Source organism: Neofelis nebulosa, chromosome 10, assembly GCF_028018385.1.
Source record: "Neofelis nebulosa isolate mNeoNeb1 chromosome 10, mNeoNeb1.pri, whole genome shotgun sequence".
In the NCBI taxonomy this organism is placed as follows: domain Eukaryota; kingdom Metazoa; phylum Chordata; class Mammalia; order Carnivora; family Felidae; genus Neofelis; species Neofelis nebulosa.
In genome coordinates, this window is record NC_080791.1 from 98,578,689 (window position 1) to 98,601,754 (window position 23,066).

General features: G+C 52.9%; 1 protein-coding gene across 6 annotated transcripts in view; it reads left to right on the plus strand.

Annotated features, from left to right (window-relative positions):
* Positions 1-23,066, plus strand: part of DGKZ (diacylglycerol kinase zeta) — a 43,128-nt gene that overhangs the window by 1,051 nt on the left and 19,011 nt on the right. For 3 of the 6 annotated variants that reach the window (XM_058688794.1, XM_058688795.1, XM_058688801.1), the window contains exon 1: positions 8,379-8,569. The exons of 1 other annotated variant lie outside the window; for it this stretch is intronic. In XM_058688794.1, the coding sequence (XP_058544777.1) occupies positions 8,394-8,569 (176 nt within the window). In that variant the 5' untranslated portion in view covers positions 8,379-8,393. Of the gene's footprint in view, positions 1-8,378; positions 8,570-10,433; positions 10,838-23,066 lie in introns of those variants that run through there. 2 more of the 6 variants (XM_058688799.1, XM_058688800.1) reach the window with 1 other exon arrangement.

The following is a 23,066-nucleotide window of genomic DNA, read 5'->3' on the forward strand; positions in this document are numbered from 1 at the left end:
GATTGAAACTCGCACTTTCCACGAATCTTCTTAAGTGCCTTCTGCCTGTGAAAGATTCCCAGCCTCCCTGGTCCTGCCCTCTCTGCCCTGGGGGGTTTCCTGGAGGAATCAGCTGCAGTGGACCCCAGGGACCAGGTTTATGACTTAGGATGGGGCGAGGGAGGGCTGCCCATCAAACAAGAGTGGGTAAGTTACACAGAGGAGAGGTCTGAGGAGTGGGTGGAGGGAAGGCAAGGGCAGCCCTTCCCTTCCTCTTTCTCTCCCAGACGACAGCCTCAACTTGGACTCGCTGCCCCACTACACCCTCTAGACCAGAGTGACCTCCTTTGGAGGGTCCAGCAGGGACACTGAGGCATCTGCAGTCCTTGAAGACATCAGCCAGGTTAGAGAGGATAAGTTTCCTGTCTGTTTACAACCCAGGGACTTGAGATGTGTCTCAGGCTGCCTGGCTTCTCCCTGAGGCTTCTGGGAAGATGTTTCATAAAACTGGCCCAACCCTGAGAGCTTGAAGGGCTTGAATAGGTTATGAGGCCATTAGTCCATGAGAGAAGGGGAGGAAACTTCACCAGCATGAAGTGAGATGCTCAGAATAAATAGGAAGTAAGTTGGGTTCACATGGGCCCTACCTTCACTTTCTGGGATATGTAAGGAGTCAGGGGTCCACTGGGCTCCATTTCCAGTTCTTCCAGAACACCAGGCTGAGAGGAGGGCATCAACTGTCCCCTGCCTTCTGGTTGCAGATAGAAGAGCCCCTGAACGTCCCCTCGGGGAAGAGAGAGTACCAGGGATTGATGGGGAATGGCCATAGAATATAGAACCCTGGAAGAAATATTAGTCTGGAATCCAGAAGCCTGGCTTACATCTCACTTCTGCCGGTAACTTGCTGTATGTCCTTGAGCTAGACAATCTCTCTGTCTCTGAACCTCAGTTCTTCATCTGTAACATTAGGGGATGACCCCAAGATTTTCCCTGGCTCTGGGGCAGGGACAAACAGCATCTGAAGTTGGAAAGGAGGCCAGAATGGGGTTGAGGCTTAGAGGATTAGAAGTAGAGAATAATGAAAGGGCTGAGATGGAAGGTGTGTGCGTGTGCCCCCCTCCTCACCTCCCTACAGAAGCAATTGGCAAAGACTGGGTTCCCCCAGGGTGGTTCCTGAATGGAGACCCCTCCACAGCCCGAACTTGAGGCCTCTAGTCATGAAGGATGCAGGGTGACAAACTACGGTTCATCTCTGGCTGTAAAGGAAACCTCCAGGCCACCTATGTGAGGGCTACAGGAGACAGCCCACATGGGTTCCAGCTGTCACCCCTGGACAGATCACGCAAGGCACCTCCTTACACCCTGCAGTTAGGCCAGGAGCCCAAACTTAGGACCAGAGCAGCACAAGGCATCAAGGCAAGAAGAGCCCCCTGGGGAGAGGGCAGAAGAAGGTCTGGAAAAGCACATGTCCCTTATACCCTTCTGGCTTTTCCCAGGCTGGAGGCTGCCCTCCAATAGTCTCCTGAGCCCAACCCTGAGTATTTAGGACTTTCTCAAGTATATGGGAGATACTTTTCCTCAAGCCCCCAACTGAGGGGAACCCCAGTGGAATGAGCTGTGTTTCTGGCTAAGCCCTCCCGTGTGGCCTCCGGAACTGGCCTCCAGTTCTGCATGGCCTGATGACTTCCTTGTACAGGTTGCGGGGGGGCAGACAAGAGCTCAGGCCCACAGTGGCCTTTTCCACATCCTCCGCCTTCCAGAGTTCCATGTGGCTCTGGCTCGCAGATAAACCTCCCACCCCGCTGTGAGGAGTTGCTAAGAAAAGCGGTTGAAAGCCCTTCATGGAGAGAAAAGGCTTTTAGACAGAAACGCGGGGGTAAAAAAATCTGAGGGCGAGGGGTGGAAACGGAAGCAGGATTGAGGCCTGGCTGTCTCTGACGTAAGTGAGGACTGGGGGGGGGGGGGGGCTTTCAGGAGGACGCTAGAAGCTTTTAGGGATGTGATGGCTTCTGGGAAAAGGGTTCCCACAGCCCCATGGTGGGCTGGACGCAGCGCCGGCAAGCTGCTTTAGGTGGATGGAGAGATAGCAGGTCTGTGCCAGTAGTAACTCTTGGTGGGCAAGGGAAGTGGCGGGGACAGCTTCTATCTACATCCGGGCTTGAGGAAAAGTATCCATACACTTGAGAAAGTCCTAAGCATCCAGGGTTGGACTCAAGAGACCACTGGGGGGCAGCCTCCAGCCTGGGAAAAGCCAGAGGGGTACAAGGGACTTGGGTTTGGTCTGAAAGGGTCAGAAGATGCACAGCTTGGACCTCTGGAGCTCAGCCCAGTGGTTCCCAAACCAGATCACCTGGGGATCTCTTTTTAAATCATCTCTAAAGCCCTATCCCTGGAGATCCTGCTATATAAGTAGTCTGGGGTTGGGCCTGAGCATCTCAACTTTAAAAACCCCTCCCAGGTGATTCTGGGGGTGAAGCAGGTTTAGAAACCTGTGAAGAAGCTGAAGAAGAGAGGTAACATGTGAGCCGAATCACGGGGGTGTGGCTGGCAAGGGGCTCCCCTGTGCTGGGCACTCTTGTGGCCCCAACAGGACCTTGAAGGAGGACCAGTACCTCTGTCTATAGTTCTGGCCCTGGGCCAGGTACTGTATGAGATGGAGGTGTGGGACGCGGTCCTTTCCCTCGCCACAAGTATGATTTGGTACAAGGCCAAACAGTAAATATCTTAGGCTTTGCAAGCCATACAGTCTGTGTCACTCTGCGCTGCCATTGTAGCACCAAAGTGGCCACGCATGGCTGCATTCCAGTGAAACTTTATTTATAGACCCTGAACTTTAAATTTCATATCATTTCCACTGTCACAAATATTATTCTTTTGCTTTTTTTCCAACCATTTAAAATTGTAAAAACCCTTCTTAGCTCACAGCCATCCAAAAACAGGCAGCAGGCCGGATGTGGCCCATTGGCCACGGTTTGCCAATCCCTGATCCAATAGATAGATGGGATGGGACGGTAGGCACTGAGACTTGACCTGGACACTGGGCAAGAGGGCACATGCATTGCACCAATAGAGGCACTGCGGTGCACATGTATGCAGTCTTTGGGGTCAGAGAGACTTGGGTTCGAATTCCAGCCGGGCCCTTCCTAGCTGGGCAAGTCACTTTTACCTCTGACCCTGTTTCCTCACATGGAAAACACGAACAATAATACCCACACAGGAGAATGGCTGGGAAGATTGAAGAAGATAAGAGATGTACAAGTTAGAAGACCTTTGGGCCTCTATAGCTGGACCTCTGGGGGAGGGCGGTGTCCAGGAAGGCCCCTGAAGGAGGTTGACCCTGAGTGATGGTTGGGTAATGAGACCTGGGAGTGGTGGAGTTTCCCCGGAGACTAAGCAAGAACTGAGCACGATGCCTGTCCCAGACTACAGTCCTCCCCCGACCCCCTCCGTCCCCAGAGAAGGGTGGGGTGGGGAGGAAGCGACTGGAGGCGCCAACTGGCAGGGAAGGGTGCCCCTCCTGTGGGCATGGGGCTGCGGGTACACAGCTCCTTGAGGGAGGGCCACCTGATCCAACTCTCCCTGCTGCTATTTACCAGCAGCTAAAAATAACCCTGGAGTGACAGGGGAGATGGGGCCGATTTGTAATTTAAATAGCAACAGAATAAAGCAAGGAGCTGCAAGAGATCACATTCTGTCCTGAATTAAAAATGCAAAAACCGGGGGCAGAGAGCTGAGCTGGAGCTGGAGGAGGGGGTCCGCTGACAGAGGGAGCTGGAAGCGGGGAGTCTATCCGTTTTCCTTCCTTTGGGAAGGGCAGGGACAAGGCCCAGACTGGAGATCCTTCCTCCCCTCAGGGACCTGAGACTCTTGCTGACTAGTGAGTCAAAGGCCAAGGAGGGCAGTGCCCAGAGGTGGGGCCAGGCACAGTGCAGGGATTGGGATCCCAGAGAGAGGGGCTTATCCGGTCCTGTTTTGGCACATAGCATTTGGGACATACCCCCCAGCAGCTCATGCCCCCTACCCCCACACCAGGGGAGCACAAGCCATTTGGGTACTTTGGAGGGAAGCTGGGAGGACCAGTTTGAGCACAGCCATTTGAACAGGTGCTTCTCTGGTGTGCTGCTGAAAATGTAGCCCAAGGGCCAGGCATCAGGACGCCTGAGTCAGAGTCTCATTGTTGCTTCAATTTGTACAATTCCAGAACAGAGCATTCAGAGAGGCCCCTCAAGGTCCAGGTCCCAAGGACAAGGGTTAGCAAAGGCTAGGAAAGGCTTCTCCTCAAAGATATATGAAGTGGGTAGGGAAGGCATTAGGACTAGATTTGGCTTCTGATGAGCTCTACTGTGTTTGACCAGTGTTCTTGGCCTAGAGATATTTGCAGAAGGAAGACAAAGCAGGATTCACGGAGTAGGTGGGGGCTTGAGGGCTACTGGACAGTTCACCCCAAAGCCCTTTTTACTCTGTCAGCCTTCCAAGGGCCTGGGTTTTCATCTTTAGGGACTTTTTTCTTTTGGCTCTAAGTGCATCTATCTCCAGGAGGGGGTGATAGGACTGGAGGCATGAGGACTGAAGGGTGCTTCTGCAATCAGGGCTTATGACCCAGTACACGGGGGTAGGAGGTTTGAAGGGCAGGAAGTCTGCTGATCCTGCCCTGGGGGCTTGGCTACAGTAGGGGTGGGAGGGAGCTCCTTAGGGCAGATCCAGCTGACCCAGAATAATGGAAGAACCACCCAAGCTCCTCTCACCTCCAGCCTGGGGACCTGGGGTGTGCCAAAGGACAATTTCCGAGAGAGATCGTGGTTTGAGGGACCACCCTTGACTGCAGAGCGCCAGTCCTATACCCACAGCTCTCTTGCCCCAGGGGGAGAGGAACCCAGCCCCTCCTCCAGATTTCTTCCTGCACACCGCTTTAATGAGCCTGCCCAGAAGGGGTCTAATCAAAGTTCCATCTGTCACTAGCCAGCGGCAACCTGCAGCCCCACTCAGGTACATCAGTCTCCTCTGTGGGGCAGAGGCCCAGCACCTGGGCAGAGGCCAGGGAGCAGCAGGTATTTTGGGCTCTGGGCTGCTCCCAAGGCCCTCAGCAGGTACCTGGACAATAGGCTTAGCTGCTGAGGAGGGATTTAGATTAAAAAAATTCCCTGTGCCTCACCACAGCCACTAGTGCAAACAGGAAGCCCATCTCCCTCCCTCTGCTCAGCTTCCTCTCCTCACTTCCACGGGAAGTTACTGAGCACACATACTGTGCACCCAGCACCGACCTAGGAGCAGCATAGGGTCCAAGAATTTTGCAAGGAGACAAGACTGACATGCACACAAGGTCGCATGACATAGGAATGTTCTTGGGAACAGAAGTGAGTGTCAGAGATAAATCAGTGGGGTGGGAATGCTGGCCCTGGGGCAGCATTCGAGACTTGGGTGTTTATAAAATATTTGTCATATGAATGGATAAGTAAAAACCTGGAGGTTGGGAAGGAGATTCAAATGAATCAGAGCAGACGAGATTTTAGAAATCATCTGGTCCAACCTAGAGATGTTACGTGACTCACCCAGAGTCACACAGCAAGGGCTGGAGTTTGAACCAGTGGATTCTGTGTCTGGGGCTCTTTTCACCTTCCCACTTGTGCTTCTTGGGCTTGGGTTTTGAAGGATGGAGATTTTGATTGGTCAAGCATTACGGGCAGACAGGGCAAGGAGAGCACCATAGGCAGAATGGATTGGCAAGGGTGAGGGTGGCATGTTAAAAGAAGTGTGAAAAAAAGAGAGAAGCAATGTTTATTGAGCACCTACTGGGAGGCAGGCACCAGCGTGGTGTGAGCTGAGAGAAAGTCTCCACAGGGAAAGCCTGGACAAAGAGGCAAAAAAGGAAGGAACCAGAGCATAAGGAGCCTCGAAGGTCAGGCCAAGGAGGCTGGCTTGGCTGGTTTTGAGAGCAGAGGCTGTCCAGATCGTGGGTTGAGCATTTCGTGCCCTGGTACATTTCTTTTCCCCAGCTCCCAGTTGCTCATCCAGGCCACTGAAAGTAGAACACCTCACCCTCTGGGGCCTCAACAAAGCCCAGAATAATTTTCTTACCCAGATTCCTCTTCCTGTGTGTATCTGGGTGGATTCTGAGGGGTCCCCAGCTCCCCGATGCTGGCACATGTTGTCCTAGCAACTGCCAAGGGCATCCTCCCCAGCACTGTGCACCTGTCCCTTCCAGCCTCGTCCTCTCCAGCCCGCCTGGGAAGTATTGAGCTTGGAGGAGCACAAGTCCAAGGGGATCCTGGTCTCCCAGTCAGGATTGCTCTGCCTCTCAGAGCCTCCAGCCTGTCCTGCTTCCCCTCAAGAGTCACATTTCCTGCTCTCTGCTGTTCCAGGTCTGCCAGAAGCCTCAGACTAAAAACAAGCCCAGCCCCATTTCCTCTGTTTAACTGCTCGAGCTACTTGCAAAATCCCTGGGAGAGGAGGACATGACATGGCCCTGCATCAGCCTCCTTCTAGAATAGGCCTTGACCTGGCTGGCAGTGTCTCTGATGGGCCACAACATACAGGACCTGCCTTGAGGGATTCTGAGATGATGGGTTCGAGGGAGAGCTGCTGGAAAAAGGGGGTGCCAAGCCTCAGAGTAATCATCCGGCTATGTCTCAACCCCAGAGAGGCAATGGGATGTCTTATTTAGGGATACAGACTCTGGGGTGAGCTTCTTAATTCTACCACTTACCAGCTGGATGACCTTGGACAGATGAGCTTGGTGGCTCTGTGCCTTGGTTTCCCCATCTGTAACAGGAGGAAAATAACAGGAGGATAAGTTTGGTACAAGGGTTCAGAGGTTTCTGGCACAGAAATGTCCAAGAAATATTAGCTATTATTTTATCAATGCTGAGTATTAATTATTCATGATATGGCATGATTTATTAAATAAATATTTATTGAGAAATATGTTCCAGTCATGAGGTCACTACAGCACCAGATGGAGGTTTCCCAGAGCTGGGATGGCGTTGTGTGCATTCCTGTGTCTTCAAGTTCTGTAGCGTAAATAGTGATTGAACTGAACTGAACTGACACCCTTTCTGTCCTCGAGAAATTTACAGCCTTTCTGGGGTAACAAACACATAGAAAGCTCAAGAACAGTGTGATTAAAGAGCAGTGTGATTAAAGAGTGTGATAGAGCAGTGTGATTAAATAACGCTTGAGGAAGAGACTATTTCCATCCCAGAACCAACTTTAACGATAAAAAGTAAGTGTATTCCTTACTATTTATTTACTAAATCTTCCCGATGGCCTCAAAGTCCAGCAGGCCTGGTTGCTATCCTTCAGACACATCAAGTACATTCCTTACTCAGGGCCTTTGCTGTTTCTGTTCCTTCCACCCAGAATGCTGTTCTCCCAGATAGTCACGTCGTCTGCTCTCTCGATTCATTTAGGTCTGTTCCCAAATGTCACCTCCTCAGAGAGGCCTTCCCTGATTTCCTACCTAAGTAGGAGACCAAACTCTTTCCTCATCAAATTCTTTCCCCTTCACTTTGGCTTCTTTTTTCTATATAGCACACCCAACATTATGTCATGTATTATTTGTTTCCTACGTGTCTTCCCCACTAGAATCTAAGCTCTGTGAGGTTAGAAGCCTGTTTCCTTGCTCACTGCTATATGGTCTGATATAGTGCTCGACGCATAGAAGATACTCAATAAATATTCACTGAGTGAATTAATTTGTAAACCCTTTACCTCTTATTTAATCCCCACCAAACTCCATGGCCCAGTTATTACTATTGCCCCCCTTCCATCTCACAGATGAGAACACTGAGGCCCAGAAAAGCTCCGAGATATATATTCATCAGTTTTTCTGTTTCTATCCCACCTTACTCCAGAAAGGATTTAACGTGACTCAGAGAAGTAGCCCTCTCTGATCTGATTCAGTAAATGACAGGAACGGACCATGAGCCCACATCTTCTGACTCTGTTCTGGTTACTTTTCTCACTCCACCGCTGTTCCGTGTGCCCACCCCCGGTCTGATGCTGACAGAGGTGTTAAGGAGAGAGAGGTGTGTAGGGGCTAGGCACTGCCCGCCATGTAGCCTCATAGTTGTGATGAAGAGATCTTAGCAGGACCAAATGGTGACGATCCGAGAGGCTGAATGGAGAGGAAGGCCAGACTGAGGTTGAGGTTCGGGTTCCAGCCCAGGCAAGCCAGGCGGCTGAGTGGCAGCCTCTGACTCCGGCTGTCTCCTGGCAGCTGGGCTGGACTTGTCCTCACCTGCCTGCCTCTTGCCCTCCCATGCAGCCTCTCTTCCCAGCCATTCTCCTGCCCCAGTCAGCGGAAGGCGCCTACAAGGCCTGTGGTCCTCTTCTGGGGCAGCCCGCTGGCCTCTCGCAGGGCCCCCCACCCCCCCAAATCAGGAAGTGCCGAAAGAGGAAGAGAGTCGCCGGGCAGGATGAGCGTACTGGGGGCTGGCCACAGAACCGGGGGAGGCTGCGATGAGGCCACAGCTCTGGGCCCCGCGGAGGCGCTGGGGACAGAAGAAGGGGAACGGCCGGGGGCACTGAGGCAGATGTGGCGCTACCGTTCCTGGGACGTGCCACAGATCCCAGCAGAGGCCCCCCAGACACAGTAGGTACTCGAGGTGGCCCAGGACTGGGCATAGCAATGTCTGGCCCTCTCTGAGTCCTTTATCTGTGGTGGGGGGGGGGGGTGGCAAAAGTGAGGTTACCCACCCGTTGTCCAGCGGCTCTGCAGAGGCTCAGCAAAGGGCAAAGGGTTCTTGACAGGGTGAGGGGAGTTCTGATGTTTGAATTGCTGGGAGGCAGTGTGGTGGGAGGCTAAGAGTTGAGCGAGCTAGTGACAGGAGGATCTGGGAAGCACAGCCCCCACAGGAATGTGGCGTTGGGTGTTGTAACGCTGTGTGCAAACTCCGTGGGGTCTTCAGCTGCCTCCGGTCTGACAGTGTCAGAGCTTGGGGTCAGAACCATTGGGAAACATCCTCAGAGGGAACCATACACCCCAGGAGGACAGTGTATGGGACAGGAGGACCCATTTGGGGATTTCACTGGCCACCCTGGCACCTGTGCTGGCTGGACGGCTGGTACCCCCACCTCCCTGGTCACACTTTCTCCGGGCCTACAGGAACCTTGAAGGACACTGGAAGAAGGTTCTGAGCTTCTGGGCACTGGTTGTTTCTCAAAACCACAGGTTTGCCCCGAGCATTGGTTATATGTGGCTGGTTAAGGCTGGAAAATGGGCTGCCAGAACCCCAGAGAAGAGGGTGAAAGTGAAGGTGACACAGGATGTGGCTTTGCAAAAGGAGTGCTAACAGAAACAGCGGGCAACTGATGTGGGCATCGGGGTGACACAGTTTGGGAGGAAGAGGACCGTGATCTCCGGGTTCCTGGCCTCCCCTTGTCAGCCCTGTGGGGACTGTCAGAAGCTGCCCCAGCCGTTGATTCCCAAGCACGTGTGCTGGTTGTGCCACCCCAGTTGACTGCTCTGGTTCCAACTGCTTTCCTCGTCTCTAGAGGGGGACAATCTCTGTTGCCTTTGGGGGTGTGTTTGCAAGGCATATTTCTGGGTGAGTGATGTGTGTATAAGAGGGATGTGGCAACGTGTAACTGTTGTCCTAGGGGGGTATGCGTGAGTAGGAGAAAGATGTGTACGTCCTCTGTGGGTGTGCATGTTGGTGAATGAGAGTGTGGTCCTTGTGTGTATGTGTGTATGAGTGTGTAAGAAGTGTGCAGGTGACTCCTGTAGTGTCAGAGATCTACAGGACCCACTGGGTATTGTGTTGGGAGAACACTGTGTTAGAAGTGTGTGAAAGGGTTGGAAACAACTGTGAATAGCTGAGGAGAGATTAACTTGTATGAGAAACGTGTATGTTCTTTGCTGGTGTGTGCCAGGGTCACGAAGTGACTTTGGTCCTTGGTATATATATCTGAGTGTGAGAGGCTGGGGTGGGAAGTGTTAGCTTAAGTAATGAGTGAGCCTAAGTGTGTGTGAGAGGCGTGTCTGTTCTGTGTATGGGGAGCACTGTTTGACTTCTGTTCCTGGGGGGTGTGATTTGGGAGAGCCAAGGGGGTAAGTGTGGAGACGGTATGAGTGGTTGTGAGTGGGCACAGGGGGTGCAAGAGAGGTGTCTATACCGGTGTGGCTGTGGGAGGGAAGGGGGGGGGCGGTGACAGCTGCCCTCGCGAGTGTTCACTTGTGACTATGTAGGTTGTTCGGGGAGGGGCTACGGGGAGGAAAAGATCGTGTGCGTCTGGCTGCGCTCAGCGCGGGCGTGTCAGGCCGGAGGAGATAATGTGGGATCCAGGCGGACCAGCCCGGGGATGGGGAGGCGGGGGGATGGGGAGGCGGGGCCCCCGTGCCCCCGCCCCTTCCTGGCCCCGCCCCCACCGAGGCAGGTTGCGGCGCGGCCGGCGGCCGGCAGAGGGCGCCGCGAGCCGGTGCCGCCGCGCAGCCGAGGGGGCGTGCTCGGCGACGGGCAGGCAGCGGCCCGGCCAGCTATGCGGGGTCCTGCGGCCGCGGCTGGCGGCACTTCCTGGAGCCGCGGCGGCCGCTTCCCGGGCACCTGGGCGTGGGACGCGGGGGCGCGCGGCACGGGGCGGGCGGAACGAGGGCGCGCCATGGCCGCGGCAGGCGGCGCGGAGCCGGCGTGCTGAGCCCCGGCCGCCCGCCCGGCATGGGCGTCTCCCGCGGGCCCGCCGCCGGCCGGGGCTAGGGCCGGATGGAGCCGCGGGACGGCAGCCCCGAGGCCCGGAGCAGCGACTCGGAGTCGGCCTCCGCCTCGTCCAGCGGCTCCGAGCGCGACGCCGGTCCCGAGCCGGACAAGGCGCCACGGCGCCTCAACAAGCGGCGCTTCCCAGGGCTGCGGCTCTTCGGGCACAGGTGAGCGCGGCGGCGGCGGCGGCGGGGTGGGCACCGCGGTAGCGGGCGGATACCGCTCCTGGCACCGGCAGGCGTCCCTCGGCCGTCTCGGGACTGACACCGAGTGGAGGTCTCCCCCGGGCACCGGCGGTACGCGCTGCCTTGGGTTGGCTCCGCGTCGGGGTCATCCCTCAGCGTCCCGGCACTGGCACCGCACGGAGGTCTTTCCCAGGCACCGGCAGCTTAGCGTGCCTCCTCTGTGGTACCGAGGCAGGGTCAGCTTCCAACTTGCCTGCAGGGAGAGAGAAGCACCTAAGCCCCTTGGCACCAGCAGGTAGGGCCCTCGTGGCTGGCCACTCACCCCTTCTTGGCACTGAAGAGAACAGGGCCCCCTCTGAGCCTCCTGGCCACAGTGAGGTGGGGGTCACGCCATCACCCTCCTCCCCTCCGCCCCCCGGGCCTCGGTGGGGCCGTTTGCCTACCATCACTGCATGAAATTTGCAGAACATGGCCTCTGTTGGTATTGTCACAACACATGGCTGTCCCAGAGCGCTGGTTACTGAGCTAATTGCTCATCACTTTAAGCCTCTCCCTGGGATTGGGGGGTGCCTGGCCACCTGTGTTCTATATTGCTCTTAGTTGGTGGAGAGACCCCAGTCTCTACCTCTGCTAGGCAGTAGGCATCTCTCCCCCTACCCGCTTCCAGCCCTTGCTGGGAAAGGGATGGGGTGGGCTGCAGTCTGGAACGTGCCCTGGCTGTTCAAGCCCCAGCCTGCCCCCTCCACCGGCACACCAAATGTCATCAGCAAAGCCTGGGACAGGGCTTTGACCAGGACTCTGGTGAGGAGCTGGGGAGGGGTGTGGAAAGATTGAGTGCAGGCAGCTCATGGCATGTGTACTGGTGTTGGCTTGGAGCCGCTTCCAGCCATGCAGCCCTGGTGTAAGGTGAGGGAAGGTGGTGGGGCCCCATGAGTATCCCACCTGGCTCCCTGGGCTTTTTCTTAACTGACTCCTGCCCTTCTCCAGTGGCTGGGGAACTTGCAGCCAATTAGCTAAGGACCCCAGAGCCAACTCAGGCTGGACTCTGATCCCTTGGAGCCTGCCCAAGGCCTCCCTCTCACTTTTCTTTGGTTGCCCAGGCTTCAAGGCATTCAGCACAACCCCCTCTCTGAGCTTTGCCCTGATCCTTCCCGGGGTAGACTTTACCCACCAATAATGTGGACAGTTTTCTCCTATTGTGCGGGTTGGCGTCCCTGTAATGCTGACCTATGCCCTCTGCCAGCCTTACCCTGGCCAGGGCTCTGTTCCTTGTATCTGTGTCACCAAGCACACCCAGAGATCAGGATTCTCACACTGGCAGATGGAGCTCTGTGGGCTCTTGTGAAGCCACACAGGCTTCAATGTCATATAAAACAGGGCAGGGAGCAAGGCTTCTCGTACCTCTGTTTTGTCACCCACAGCCCTGCAAGATGGAGCAGTTTACACCCAGCTCTGCAGGATGTAGTCTCCAGTTTTCGCAGGCTCCGGAGGGGGAGGGAGGGGCTCCACCAGAGGCTTCCTGTCCCTGCCCACAGGGTACCAAGCGTTGAGCTCTTGTGACCTGTGGCTGTGCCGGTTCTGAAGGGCACAGGTTTGTGCATGTAGAGCTGAACTTCAGGCACATTCAGGAGGAAGAACAAGAAGCAAGAAAATCAACAAATACTTTACATAATTCTCTAACATAAGCAGAACAGGTGTTATTTTTCCATTTTTATAGATGAGGAAAAACATGAGCTTAAGGAGATAAGTAGTTTGCCTAGAGTCACATAGCAAGTAAGAGGCAGAGATAGAGTTGTAACTCTAGTCCAGAACCCTTTCTCTATACCAGGTTCCTGAACAAAACATCACAATGACCTAGGGAGCTTTAGGAAATTCAGATTCCTAGATCTTATCCTTAGCACGCCTGACTCATCAGGTCTGGAGGTTGGGCCTGGGTGTTTTTTAAAGCTTCCCAAGTGTTTCTAACGTGCTACCAAGTTTGAGAACCACAGTATTACATCACTCTGGGGATGGTAAGTGATCTGATAGGCTGCTTAATAAGAAGGAAATCAAACAGCACCTCAGGAAGCATGTAAGGAGTGTCTCTGCATAGTAGCACTGTGCTGGGGGCACTGGGGCATTCAGAAATTAATGTATTTGGAAAACCAAGTAGAGTCAGGGAGAGGGCAGTGGAGGAAAAGCCCTCCCCGATAGTCCTGGGAACTCCCGAGAATCAGATGCCCACTGAGGCTGACCCCCACCCCTTGCTTCGATTGGAGGGAGGGGGGCAAACATTGGGAATAGTGCACTTGCCTTGGGCACTGCCCCTTTAATGTTTTTTATTTGGTCCAGCCCTGTTCGCTGGTTGCCCATCTCGGGTAAAGGTCCCGGTGCCCCAGCTGAAGCCAGCGTCCCCGTCTTTTCCCTAGGCTCCGTGCGCATCCTTCACCAGGCTCTCGTGCTTCTCACTGGGTTTCCACCCTCTGCATTCACCCTATCCTGTTCCCCTTCCATCCAGTACACACCTTAGAGCTTGGGGCTGAGGGACCTGGTAAGTGAATTGTCAGTGGCTAGAAGGGAGGACCGAGGATAACAGATTGCTGGTGACTGCTAAAGCTGGGTTGGGAATTCTGCATTCGGATCTTGGCTCAGTGGTTGAGTTCTATAATCGGCGCTCTGCTGTGGGCTTGGGAGGGGTAGTGGTGGTATATGGGCCGCGTGTTCATCATTGCTGATCTGGTCAGGTACAACGGTCTCTGAATGACAGCCTCTTTTGCATCTTCCTTAAAGAGGCTTGTCCTTGAAGCCCATCTGAGACCCCTACAACTGGCTTCACCCTCTTGAAACCTGGGGAGCAGTAAGAATCCCTTCTCTTTCAGCGCAGTAAGACAAAAAGCTAGGCCATGATCCTCCCAAGCTCCATCCCACCTTATGGGTCCTTGCTGGGAAGCATCAGCCCCTCCTGGAAGAGGAGGTTATAGGCCCTACCCAAATCCCAGGGCATATGGGTTTTCTTCCCTCTGTTCTTACCCTTCAGATCCTATTGGCCTAAGGGCGGTGGGGGGGGGGGGGGGTGGTCGGTCAGAAGTGAGAGGGAAGGTGACTCTGTCTCCTCCTCATGGCCCACCTGGAGAGAGGACTCACTTATCCTCTGGCTCGGTCCCAGCAGCCTGACCCAAGGCAGGTCACGCAGCTTGTGGATTAACTGGTTTTGCACCCCAGGGGCATCAGAAATTACCTGGCACTTCACACACCTAGACGTAAAGGAGCCTGGGCCTACAGAGCCCCTGGGAGCCTGATCATTGGCTCTGCCAATGTCATTCGTTCCCAGAGGGCAGGAAACGCACCTGTGGAACAAGTTTGAAACAATAGGTCCCATTCAGAGGTGATGCCGCATGGTCCGGAAGCCCAGACTGGTAGAGGGTGCCCACTGGGGTGCCTGAGCTGGAGTTTGGGTTGATTTTGCAGTGGTTGGGGAGGCACATGTTGAGGGATGCCTCATGCAGAGGCGAGAACCCCTGTCTGTGGCACCAGGATATCTGGGAGCAAAGGAACCTCTTTGAGTTGTTTGTCTTAGGCTGATGCTGGGAGTGGCCCAGGTGTCCAGAGGACCAGGTGCAAGCTAGGGTCCCTGGGTTCCTACCAGTTTGAGAAGGGACCCCAGTGGCTGAGCTGTGCATCAGTTCACCCCATTCTGCCCACCCACCATGCAACATTGTGTGCCATTGTGGATCCATCTGAGGTTGGGAACCAGGATAGGACTCTCACAGTCTTCCTCCGCTGCCACACACCCACCAGAGTCTCTCTGGCTTACAGGTCGGGGGAAGGGTTGGGCGACTCTTGTCATTTTGTCTCCTGCCATATTCCCAAAAGGTCAAATCTCAGGATACAGAGCCACCCAGCTGGCAAAAGAGAACAGGAGAGTGGGTGTCCTCCCAGGCAAGGACAGAGAAAGGACTGAGTGACCCTAGTCAAAGAAAGCCTAAGCCCTGGGCAGCTGGAGGTAGGGGAAAAAGAATCAGACTCTCCTCAGCTTCCTGGAGACCTCTCCAGAATTCACCAGTCATCCCCCAAGCAGAGGAGGAAGTGAGTGGGCATATTGGCCCTGAGGCTTGGCCTGTGCTGGGCTCTAGGTGAAGCAGGGGTTGGGTCCCTATATCCCTACAAAGGCAAGAGAGAATTTTAAGGTCCAGAAGCTGATGGGCAACTTGTCCTTGCAGTATTTCTATAGCGACACAGGGGGGCGACAGCTACCATTGTGGAGAGGGTGGTGGGAGGGGAGATTCTCCTTCCAGCTAGTCCACTTGTACCAAACACCTGCTTTGGGTGGACCTACGGATACCTCCTACTGGCGAGTTACCTGCCACTCTGGCTGCCAGGGCCAAGCCAATCAGAATGAGGCAGAGGGCAGGCTAGGCGGGAGCTTTCACATCACCTGGCCCAACCCCTCCCTCTCCCTAAAGTTGGAGGCCTGGCGATGTGGCCTTGACTGGGCCAGAGTCTCACAGATAGCTAGGGGTTACCTGGGACTCCAACACTGGTCCCCTAACCCCAGGATCATGTCAATTTGTACCACAGCTCAGGACCCCACAGTCTTCCTTGCTTTCTGAGGAATCCTCATCTGGTGCCTTCCAACCTGCCCTCCTCCCTTCCCCCTCTGCCTCTCCTTCTGGAGGCTGCCACTGCCACCTGAGCAGTTCTGTACGTCAGCATGGGAGGCAGTGTAGATGAGAAGAGGGAGCACCTGCCTCTAGGCTCACCAGCTCTCCTCGTTCCTGGGCGAGATTAGTGGGTGCACCTCTGGGTGCTACCAAGCACTCATTTCTTGCTCCCCAGGACTGCTTCCTCAGTTTCCTTTGTGGAGCCCCTGATACCCTTAGGTATCAGAACTGCCTCCATAGTTCTCAACATGGGACCCGCCTGGCATTCTAGTCACAGGTGTGAGCCTTGGAAGGCAGTTCTGAATGGGAAGAGTGGACAGAGCAGTGACCAGATGCCCTTGAGGAGCAGTCTGTCATTATCAATCTTTGTTTTTTGCCCCCTTCCTCAGTTGAGACACCAGGGACTTGGTTAGGTGATGGAGAGCAGGCTTGAGTGAGGTCCAGGGCTCCGTGGCTGAGGGAGAAGAGGGGGAAGCTGAGGACAGGAGCACTCCCACCCTCCCCTACCCTCCCCTGCATCCAGGTGAGTGATGCACCAACTCATCTTCGGCAGAGTTAACAGACGCCCGAAGCCTGTAAATCTATCCGGTTCGTGTAATCCTTGCAACACTCTTGTGGTTGGCTTTATTCCCATTTTACAGATCAGAAACAAAGGCTCAGAGAGGTCAGAGGCCTGGCCCGGTATCACACAGCTCCCGCTGGGTCTTTTCACAACATAGGCCACCCTACCTACTAGCACTCTTTTCTTCTGTTTTATTTTCCCATCTCCAAACTGGTAGAGCCTATAAAGGGGTTTGAGCGCTCTGTGAGATTCAGAGATTTTTGTCTGGTATGGGAGTGGAGTGAGACCCATGAGATGTTCTTCTCCTAGACCCCAAGGGAGAACTGCCACCAGGACCCTAGCTTCAAGGCTGGGTGGGAGGACCCTTGGTAATGGGACTATGGAAGTATGAGGGAGAACGGGTTGTAAAAGCAGATTGTCATGTGCTTCCTGGCTGGGTGTGGAGTGGAGGGGCAAGTCTGTGATCTTTTATCTTGCTTTCAAAATGCAGGTTGCAGAAGGCTCGAGAAATTTTCAAAGGAACCCTTGATATTGCCCTGAGGTCACTGGGTGGCCTGTGGCCTGTGGCCTGGGGAGAGGTGCTAGGGAAGAGAGCACAGTGCGCTGGGTCTCATTTGTACTCAGCATCTCACGGTGAGAGGTCTGAAGAGAGAAGGGCCCCAGAGCCCTCTCCCTCCCTTTCAGAGACCTCCTCCCCCTTGCACCTGGCACAGTGCCAGTCCAGAGCTCCCACGTAGAGGCCTCTCCCCTGCCAGGGCTGAGCCCGATCACAGCACATGCCAAAATAGCTGTCTGGGAGCCTGGGCCTGCACCACCCACACCCCGGCGTCAGCATCTCGCGGGTTAACAGCTTGCCTGGCTCTCCGCCCCCCCTTCCCCAGCTTGCTGACATTTTACTAAGGCGGGGGTGGTTGTGAAAGGGAGCAAGCTGGTTCCTGCTCCCCAGCCCACACAGACACCCCACTGACACAACCTGCCACCCGCTCACCCTCCTCTGGAAGACATCCTCTGGGGGGAGACCTTCCGGCCCCACAGACATGGGGTTCCTACCATGAGACAGTGAAAAGGACACAGCTGGGGTTCCATGCCACTGTTGAGACCCATACATGGAAGACCCAGGGTGACCTGAGAGAGCTGTCTTTTTTTTAGAAATTATTTTAAAATTCGGGGCACCCAGAGGGCTCAGTCGGTTAAGCATCTGAGTCTTGATTTTGGCTCAGGTTACAATCTCATGGTTCGTGGGTTCGAGCCCCGTGTCAGGCTCTGTGCTGGCAGTGTGGAGCCTGCTTGGGGTTCTCTGTCTCCTCTCTCTCTCTGCCCCTCCCCTGCTCACTCTTTCTCTCCCCCAAAAATAGATAAATGTGAAAAAAATTTTATTCTAGGGGCACCTGGGTGGCTCAGTTGGTTAAGTGTCTGACTTTGGCTGAGGTCATGATCTCACAGTTCATGGGTTTGAGCCCCACATTGGGCTCTGTGCTGACAGCTCAGCCCAAAGCCTGCTTTGGATTCTGTGTCTCCCTCTCTGTATGCCCCTCCTCTGCTCACACTCTGTCTCTTTCTCTCTCTCTCAAAATTAAATAAACATAAAAAAAATTTTTTAATTTATTCTATTAAGAAATTATTTTAAAATCTTTTAAAAAGTACAAATTATTTTACAATTAGAAAAGGGGCACCTGGGTGGCTCAGTCAGTTAAGCATCTGACTCTTGGTTTCAGCTCGGGTCATGATCTCATGGTCGTGAGTTCAAGCCCTGCATTGGGCTCAGTGCTGTCAGTGAGGAGCCTACTTGGGATATTCATTCTCTCTTTCTTTCTCTCTCCCTCCTTCCCTCCATCCCCCCTCTCTCTCCCCCCTCTCCCCCTCTCCCCTTCTCTCCCTCCCTCCCTCCCTCCCTCCCTCCCTCTCTCTCTCTCTCTCACTCTCTCTCTCTCTCTCTCAAAATAAATTTTTAAAAAAGTACACAGAATAGCATAGCACCTACCACTTAGTTTGGTGAAATCTTATCACTGTGCCATGTTTACTTTAGATAGAGATGGGAGCCCCATGTCTCCCTCCTCAGAGGAAACCACAATCCTGATTTTTTTTTGATGTTTGTATTCTCGTGTCTTTTAAACATTTTTCCTGCATAGGCATTTATCCACAACAACATATAGTACTGTTTTGTGTAGTTTTGCACGTGATTTAAATGGTATGCTGTACATATTCTGAATTTAGGTTTTTCTCTCCAGGTTGTTTTGGAGATTTAACCATTTTGAAACATGAGCTCTGATGAACCCATTTTGATTCCTATATACTATTCCTTTTTGTAACTGTATGGCAAGCTGTTTGCCTGGTACCCTCCTGATGGACATTTAGGTTGTTGGCAGTATTTTTGCCATTGCAAGCAATCCTTCAGAGACTATTCGAGTACACAGCTCCTTGTGTGTTCAGTCTACCAGCGTGTGGTTACAGAGTGGTGTTATCTTCCACTTAGATAGTGGTTGCCAAGTTATGCTCCAAAGTGGTTGTCTTAATTTTTAGGCCTCTGGAGTTATTTCCTTTCTTTAAAGTTTTGGTCAGCTGAAAAACTGGTTACAATGAATAAGCTTTCAAGCTCCCATGAGGAAGACAAGGTGCATTTTATCCCCATTTATCAGATGAGGAAATTGAGGCTCAGACACGGTAAGAGACTTGACTTGAGGTCCTCTAGCTGGTCACATGCAGAACCCCTCTGGACCTTTGAGTCTATAAACCCTCGCAAAAGTTCTGTCTCCTGCAACCTCTCAAAGAGATTTTAGACACAGTATCTGCCTCAAAGGCAGGAAAAAGCCCCTCTGTGTGGTGCATGGAAGCAGGGCAGGGGGTGAGGGGGTGCTGGGGCTGACAGCTGATTCTGAGATCTTCTAGGGGGCGGAGGAGGGAGCAACACAGACAGAAAGCTCAGAGAGGGAGTTAAATTTTGAATGAGGGATAAGGCATAATGCTGCTCTGGCAGATGGGGAATGGGGACCTGCTACAGATATAGGAGAAGGCAACAAGATGGACCAGTCACGAGGGAAGAAGGACTTGGGGGCCAGCGGGGAGACTGGGAGACATATCAGCAATCCCATCTGGGATCAGTTTCAGTGTGTGCCTCTAAGACACAAAAGCTCAGCCCAAACCAGCAACTCCCCCACCCAGTGCTGGCAAGAAGGCCTCAGGAGCTGGCCAGCCTCTGGGTCGCTGTGCCTGAAACCCTTTGCTCTCAGTTTAATCCATGAGACTGAGCCTGGACCATTCACTTTTTCCTCCATTCACTCATCAAACCACGTCCTGCACTTCTAGACCCTGGGGATGCAATTATGAGCAGTTCATAGTCCCAGGAGCTCACAGTTTGGGGGGTGAGGGGGAAACAGATTTGCAGACTAGTGCTGATGGCCGAGAATAACTGAGAGAGGGCCTGAGCGTGGGAGCTGCTAACCCCCCGGGAGAAGGGGCTGGGAGGAACTTTCCACCAGAGCCCATGTCTGAGCCAACTCTGAAAAGACAAGAGGAAAAAGATGAGAAAGGTCACTAAGCAGAAGAGGGGAGTGGTATTCCAGATAGACTGCTGGGTGCCAAATGCACAGCCACAAAGAGACCTACTAGACGTAGAGAGAGGGATTTCAAGAATGGCCCTAGAGCAGAGTCCGAGTTGGAATCCCAGCTCTGCCACTTACTAGCAGCAGTCTGTTTGACCACAGGCAAGTTATCTCATCTCTTTGTGCCTCAGTTTCCTCACCTGTAAAAAGGAGATAATAATACTGTTCATTTTTATGAAGTTCAATGGGTTTATATTTGTAAAATGCTTAGAACAGTACCTGGCACAGAATGAGTTATGTATCTGTCAAATAAAATGTAAAAAGTACAGGAGAGATGGGAGAGGAGGCTGAGAAGCCATTTGAGTGCCAGGCCCAGGGCTTGCATTTTGCCCAGATGAGAGTGGACGGCCAATCAGGAGCAAGTGGACACTCTAGAATGAGCTGTGGTACCTCTGGGAGGACGGCTTGAGGGGGGTGGCCCTCCAGGAATGGATCAGTCATTGATTCCACAGACGTTTCTCCAGAGCTTGCCAGGAGCCCAACCCTGAGACAGGACTTGGGACGTGAAAGAGAGACTGAGGAGCTTTAGCGAGGAGCTCGGAGCTAGAGCCCGAGCCCAGCTCCCAAGCACCTGAGTCATTCCTCTCCCCTCCTTGCCCACCTCCCTCATGTTGGCCAGTCCTGCTGTCCAGGTTTCGTAAGCAAAGCCATGGAAAGCATGGAGTGGGCAGTGGTGCCTAGCCCAGAAAGGGGCCTCGGCTGTCGCTCTTTAGGTCCCCCGGAGGAGGGGAAGGTAGCTGCTGAGAAAAGGCTGTTGACATCCCGTTGCGCCCAACAAAGAGAAGTGGCCTGGGCCAGCCCGGGCCTTGTGGTCAGGCCTTGGGTGCGGTACCCGAGGCAGAGGAAGCCCTTCTCTTCCCTTATGGCTCTCACCCCTCCCCCACGGAATTCCCTTTTCCTTCCTCCTAAGCTGATCAGGGGTAAACACTGGACTCCCGGCCAGGCACTGTGCTGGGCATGCCCAGATGCACTAGACCTGGCCCCTGGCCCCCACGAACTTGTGGCCTGGTGGGTGAGAGGAACGAGACATGTGGATTTGAAAGAATTAGGGCTTCCAGGTCCAGTGGCAGCAAAGCCAAATAAGAAGTGTGAAGTTACCAGTGGGAGTAATGAATTCTTGGCTGGGGCAGCTGTGAGCAGGTGGGATTTTGATATAAGGTGGGAAGGGGCCAGCATTCCGGGCAGAAGCTCACAGCAGTGAGCTCGGGCACAGCCAGACTGGGGGACACAGAATATAGGTTGGCTTGGTTAGAGCCCAAGGGTTTGTGTCAGGGCGTAGGAGGCTGAGTTAGTGCCATACAGCAGAAGCCACATTTGCTAGGCCTGAGGATTTGGAATTCATTCTGAACCAGTGGTTCCCACAGTATGGTCCTGGGGACGCCCTAAACCCTTCCAGAGGATTGGTGAGGTCAAAACTGTTTGCATAATAATACTTTCAGAGCCGCTCTGGTTCATGCCTTTTTCACCCCGTTGATGTTTGTACTGATGGTGCAAAAGCAATGGCAGCTTAAAGTGGCTGGAACTTTGGCACAAACCAAGGCACGGCCCGGACGTGAACTGGAAGCCATTGTATTCTTCACACTCACAACAACAACAACAAATGCAGTAGGAAGTATTTATTTTATAACACCCAGATCCTTCGGTATACATCTTTAAATATTCCGTGTGAAGAAATGTGAAGTGTACATTAAGGCACTTTTGCTGCGAACTGGACTACGATGGTTGTCTGGAAAAGCTGTTTTGCGGGGCGCCTGGGTGGCTCAGTCGGTTAAGCATCCGACTTCAGCTCAGGTCACGATCTCGCGGTCCGTGAGTTTGAGCCCCGCGTTGGGCTCTGGGCTGATGGCTCAGAGCCTGGAGCCTGCTTCCGATTCTGTGTCTCCCTCTCTCTCTGCCCCTCCCCCGTTCGTGCTCTGTCTCTCTCTGTCTCAAAAATAAATAAAAACGTTAAAAAAAAATAAAAAAATAAAAAGCTGTTTTGCTGCTGAGTTGCGAGCTGTACTAGTTACAGTTTTTAAGAAACACCATTATAAGGGCATCTGGGTGGTTCAGGCCGTTAAGTGTCCAACTCTTGCTTTTGGCTCAGGTCATGATCTCACGGTTTGTTAAGTTCGAGACCCGCATGCAGCAGGCTCCATGCTGGCCGACAGCACGGAGCCTGCTTGGGATTCTCTCTCTCCCTCTGTCTGCCCTTCCCCTGCTCGTGCTCCCTCTCTTCCTCTTTACTTGACACCTGACCAAAAAACTCTTCAGACTTGGGTATTTGACAGACATTTTCTCAAAAATGAATGTAGTGAGCTTGTCACTTCAAAAACATTATCAGGATCTGTTGCTAATGATAAAATTTGAGCCTTTGGAAAGCAAAAATTAGAAATCTTGTATCCACTGTCTAGAGCCCGACAGCTTCCTAGGACTTTACTGATGAGACCAGTAGTGATGTTAGCAAGTGTGATTTCTTGATCTTGTATAAGGAAACGTGTCAAAATTTGGGACGTCTGCATAACTCAGTAAAATATATTTTCCAATGCTTCCTGTTACAAAATTCAAAATGCAAGATAGACCAGTGAAAAGTTCATTGATAGGGTTTCAGATTCCAATAGCCACTAACCTTTAAGAAACTACCACCTGTCATATTTTGATATAGTAGCAAAGAACATCCATAATTGCCTGAAAAGGCTATTAAAATACTCTTCCCTTTCTAACTGCATGTCATTGTGAGGCAGAATTTTCTTCATACACTCAACCAAAACAACATACCATGACAGATTGACTGCAGAGGCAGATATGAGAATCCAGCTGTCTTCTGTTAAACCAGAAATTAAAGAGATTAGCACAAATTAAAACAGTGCCCCTCTTCTAGCTTTTCCTTTTTTTTTTTAAATAAAAATATGTTGGGGCGGCTTGGTGGCTCAGTCAGTTAGGTGTCCATCTTCGCCTCAGGTCGTGATCTCCCAGTTCATGAGTTCGAGCCCCACGTCGGGCTCTGTGCTGATAGCTTAGAGCTTGGAGCCTGCTTTGGATTCTGTGTCTCCCTGTCTCTCTGCCTCTCCCCCACTTGTGCTCTGTCTCTCTCTCAAAAATAAATAAAATATTAAAAGAAATTAAAAGTATGTTATTTATGTTAACATTACAATGGGTTTATTGTTTTTAGATGAGTTAATATTTTTAAAATTTCTCAGTTTTAATTTCTAATATTGGTAAGTAGTAATAGTTCTAACCCCCATAAACCAAACCTTTTGGGGATCTTCAGTAATTTTTAAGAGTGTAAAGGGGTCCCGGGGCCAGGGAGTTTGAGAGCTGCCACTCTAGACCCTAGAGAAGCCAGGAGTGTAAGCTGGGAGGGGGGTGGCATTCTGGCCAGAATGGGTGTGACGTGGGCTGACCTCTCCTGGACACACGCCAGGGCAGTT